This window comes from Montipora foliosa, chromosome 5 (genome assembly GCF_036669935.1).
Source record: "Montipora foliosa isolate CH-2021 chromosome 5, ASM3666993v2, whole genome shotgun sequence".
Lineage (NCBI taxonomy): Eukaryota > Metazoa > Cnidaria > Anthozoa > Scleractinia > Acroporidae > Montipora > Montipora foliosa.
Genome location: NC_090873.1, coordinates 37,871,535 through 37,876,534, shown reverse-complemented (window position 1 = coordinate 37,876,534; position 5,000 = coordinate 37,871,535). Strand labels below are relative to the sequence as shown.

General features: G+C 40.4%; 1 protein-coding gene across 2 annotated transcripts in view; it reads left to right on the top strand.

Annotated features, from left to right (window-relative positions):
- Positions 1-5,000, top strand: part of LOC138004103 (uncharacterized) — a 33,460-nt gene that overhangs the window by 8,682 nt on the left and 19,778 nt on the right. For both annotated transcript variants that reach the window (XM_068850516.1, XM_068850517.1), the window contains exons 5-8: positions 155-512; positions 601-747; positions 1,196-1,318; positions 3,671-3,793. In XM_068850516.1, the coding sequence (XP_068706617.1) occupies positions 155-512; positions 601-747; positions 1,196-1,318; positions 3,671-3,793 (751 nt within the window). The remainder of the gene's footprint in view (positions 1-154; positions 513-600; positions 748-1,195; positions 1,319-3,670; positions 3,794-5,000) is intronic.

Below are 5,000 nucleotides of genomic sequence, written 5' to 3'. Positions count from 1 at the left end.
TCAAATGCGGCAATAAAAACTTACCGGGTTATGTTACCCATACCAAATATATAGATACCAACGAACGGAAACCATCAGGGCACTGATATATCAGAACTGCTAGTGATTAGAAAAAGATCTAGTTTAAGGGTCTGCATTTTTAATCTCTTGTTAGTTGTCTGGAAAACACTTTACAGCTGTTATCGCAAAAGAAATGAAAACGCTGTCAGTGCTCTTGATTAGTGTTGTCATTTGTCAAATTGTCGATGAAACGAAGTCTCAACAATGTCCTGCATTTGGATCTGAGGAGTCCATCTTGGGATGGATGTTGCAAGGCCACATCTATCAAACAATGATGGCCAATATTGGCCTTCATTGCCTTTCGGTCTGCCTCAAGGATCATCGATGTCAAAGCTTCAACTTTGTGATGTCTCTCCATATGTGCGAATTCAGTGATCGCACCAAGGAAGCCAGACCGAAGGATTTTATTCCTGATGCAGACAGATATTACTTCAGAAAATACATAAACAGAGGTAAGTGGACTTTAACAAGCTAGGTTTGTTTCATGGAAAAGACTGCTCAAACAAAGATAAAGAAATAATACTAGTCTCTCAATTTCAGTCCCACTAGGGTCCATCTCTGACCTAGCAGCCGAGTCCTGCAAGGAAATTAAGATGAGTGAAGGAAGATCACCCAATGGCAAATACTGGATGTCTTCAATAAAGCCAGGGATTCCAGTTCTTGCATTTTGCGATATGAAAACTGAAGGTGAGATCTGATAACTTCGCACTTCTGTAATTAATCTTCTTCTCCATGTTCTTCTTTTCATCTCCATTGGCTATATCCTAACGTCAGGATTTATGTAAATCATCATCGTCATCTCCTTCTCGAACCCCATCTTCATTTTCACCTACATCCACATCTTAAAACTCATCCAATTACATCTTTATAGCCCTTATATTTTTATCTGGCTCCATTTCCATCTTCATCTGCATCTCCATTCGTCTCATTTTTTTATTTCCTTTTTCTTCGTTTAACCTCATCCATATTCCTTTTTCGCCTGCAACCCCTTTAGCTGTGTCGTTCTGTACCACTTTCTATTGTTTCACATTTTCTTAGTTCCCTCGAACCAAAACTAAGGGAAGAGAGGGAGGGGGAGTGGTAAGGAGATCGACTACACGCTAATCGCACTTAAAATTGTTCCTTTATGTTGTAGATGTTGATGAATGCACTGCTTCTTCACCGGTGGGTCATGTAAATGCTGTATGCAACAACAATCTTGGTTCCTACCTGTGCACTTGCAAACCCGGTTACGCTGGGGACGGAAAAATTTGCAGAGGTAACTTAAAGACCAACAGATGCGGTTAAAACAAATATAACGGGGTAGCTTTGCACGAAAATGGACGCGTGATTGAGTTCGATGTGCCAGTAACCTTGTGTCAACAAATAAAGACTTTTTTTCGCATGAAGTTAGGGAAGGATCTCGTCGATACTGCGGCTGTAGTGATGCTCACACCGAATGTACTTATTTAAGTTCTTAGGATCCAAGCGTAGCCTGACCTATTTTTTTTCCGTCTGACGTTTCTTTGACATTCCAAACGATCGAGTTCACCCGATCGGTACGCCCAGTTACGTCTGCGATAATATCGCCTGCGAGCATCTTGTGTAAGTCGGCTTTGTAGAGAAGGTGGATATATACCGGTACTGTACAGGGATGTTGAGCAACTGGCATCGTGTTTTCTATGAGCTGTACGTGGTGTTTACCACCAGGGAACCGGCCAATTTTGTCAAAACAATCTTTCTATTCTTCTAGGCCGATGCACATGGACTTTGATAGGCTTGCAATTTGGGGAGCTGTTTCTTCCTGGGGTGGGGCTTGGGTACTGGAAAACTCCTGGTTGTGTATAGTGATGATTCTGAATTTTTGTGCAATCTGGCAACCAATCATAGATGGGTGACCCGAGGCCTCGATAAGATTGAATTTTGAGTTGTCTTTGAAGGTTACTTTGAGGGTGGTAGAGCCGAAGTTGCTGGTGGAGGTTCCTCCGCAGCCCTTAGTAGGACAGCATTGCCGGGCTTGATTTCAACTCAAAAGCTAAGTCTCTGCAGAATATCCATACTTAAAACACAGGTGTCTGCACCTGCATCTACCCTCATTTAGATATTGTGTTTGTCATAAATTTTGACGGTGTCGAGGACTACTGTAATTAGATCGGAGTCGTCATCGCTGGCTTAATCGTGGTCCGTCTTCTCTTCGTTTTTTCTACTGTAAGTGCATGTTCTGGCCTCTGTATCGGGGAAATTTGTTCACTTGTTTCAGTCGTACACTCTCTGGAAATGGCCTGTTTTGCTGCAGTACTGGCAATTGGCATGCAGGACTGGGCACGTATCATGACTACCATGTTTGTTACCTCATCTAAAGCAGCCCTTGTGTTTGAATTTAAATCTCGACTTGTCTGGGGGTTCGAAGTAGAGTGGTGGGCTATCTTTGGGCTCGTCTACTCTTGAACAGTGTGGGCGGTTTGTGTTGTGGAGTGTACCGGGATTCCTCTTGCTTTGCACAGAATGTATAATGGCCTCACTTTCTCCATGTGTGATAACTTGCATTTTTGCTTTCCTCTGTTTTGCATAGGTCGTAACCTTGTTAAAAAGGAAGAAAGTTTCCTTTATAAATAGCATCCTTCCTAACGTTCTCTGATTGCGAGCCTAATACCATTGGTTCTTTGAGCGTTTCTTCCTTAAAAGCTGGGTAAAAGCCGCAATCATCAATAAGGGTGCCAGCTTTAGTTAGGAATTCGTCTAGAGGCATGTCGCCTTGTTTGAGAGTCCCAACTGGCCGGAAGCAAACCAGTTGGTAATTTACAAGTGCAACTGAGAAGTAGAACCAGGGACTTCCAGGATAAATTGTAACGCGTCGTGCCGGGGAACGGTTCTTGAACCCGGAATCAATGAATATCAAGGCAAGCTTCCTAACCACTGGGACACACTGCCTCCACGATAAGGGTGAGGAAGTTCAGACAGTGATAAAACAACATTGGCGGGGATAGGTAAAGTTAACATTTCTGGTCAAAACTGGAAAGAGAGCAATCAACGTCTCCTCTGCTAAATGACATTGTATTTTTGTTGAAGATTTCAACGAATGCAGTTCATCGCATTCATCCTGTCACGTCAATGCAAAATGCCAGAATACCGAACGATCTTATGTGTGTTTATGTGAAGCTGGATACGCACGTTCGTATACACACGTTCGTATTTTGAACGAGTTTAATAGCTCTTTGACGTAACATGTTAAAATAAATGATTGATTGATTGATTGATTGATTGATTGATTGATTGATTGATTGATTGATTGATTGATTGATTGATTGATTGATTGATTGATACACTGGAAATGGAAAAATGTGTACTGGTAAGAGTGTCTAAATAGCTGTCAGGACCACTTTTGGTCACTTTCCAAAGCCTGTTCCTTGGCTAGAACACTAGATCTAAATCTAGATCTAAATTAAAAGCGTAAATAAATTTACCCAGCAAAATACAAGTCAATAAAAAGAGAATTAGCCTACTTGCATAAAAGTGCAGACCAGGATAAAGCAACATTGGCGGCGATATAAATAGTCAACTTTTCTGGTCAAAACTGGAAAGAGAGCAATCAACGTCTCTTCAGCTAAATGACATCTTATTTTTGTTGAAGATTTTAACGAATGCAGTTCATCGCCGTCACCCTGTCACGTCAACGCAAAATGCCAGAATACCGAAGGATCTTATTTGTGTTTATGTGAAGCTGGATACACTGGAAATGGAAAAACCTGTACTGGTAAGAGTGTCTGAATAGTTGTCGGTACCACTTTTTGCCACTTTCCATAGCATGTTCCTTAGCTAGAACACTAGGTCTAAATAAAAGCGTAAATAGAGGTATCCCAGCACAATACAAGTTAATAAAAGGGACTAAACAACAACAGAAGGAAAATTAACATACATGCAAAAAAGTGAAAATGAAAAGAAAAAGTATAAATAGAAAACGCAGAAAGAAAATAAAGTCATAGCACATTAATTCTTCAAGATGCTTAACATTGGTAACACTGAAAAAAGAGGTTAAGCAGTTTATGTTTTAACTTTACCTTTATTTACAATTAAATCATATTTGTACAAACAAGACCATGATGGCCCGCAGTTAGCATTGCTATTCTAGGCGGGCCACTTACACTTCGACATTATTTCTGGCTCCCACAAGTAAACAAAAAGGCACTTTAAAATTTACAAGAATTACAATAAGCAAATGGCATGCGCCTACCAGAATTGGTTCTGGGGTAAATTCAGATCGAATGCACAGGCTCTGGTACGCAGACCAGCTGACGAGTAGAGGACGCAAAGTTACCTTGAACATGCACTAAGGCATAGGGGAACATCAGGGTTATTAACAATACCAGATAATAAAACAAGCTTTCTTCGTTTGATTAAGGCAGCTCAAACAAGCAGTTTCAACACTTTCACGAGACCTTGTATTAGAAGGATTGATACTACAATGCTTTATCACTTAACAGCAATGTTATGGTACCATGTAAAACATGCAGTTATATTTGTGACGTATCAAGTTACTCCGTCAACAGGAAAGCCTTTGCAAAAACACCCCATATTTTGGTTGTAGTTGGACATGTCTGAAATCGAGCTCGATGACCCCAATTTTTTATTGCACACAAGTGAACAGATAGCTATGATGAAACTCTCTACAAAGTTTAAAAACCTCTGTGCAGCGGATTCAGAGCTATCTTAAATTTTCAAATATTTAAGGTGGCTCTGAATCCGCTCCACAGAATTTTATTAAACTTTGCAGAAAGTTTAATTCTGGCATGCTGATAACATTCCAAAAATTTAAAAAAATGGACGTCACCCAGTTCGTTTTTGAGATATGAGCAGCTAAAGCCAAAATATGGGGTGTTTTTGTAGGGCTCTTCTGTTGCCATGGTAACTTTTTACGTGACAAAAATGACCGAATCTTTTTCAGCAATAATTGGTGTTTGACA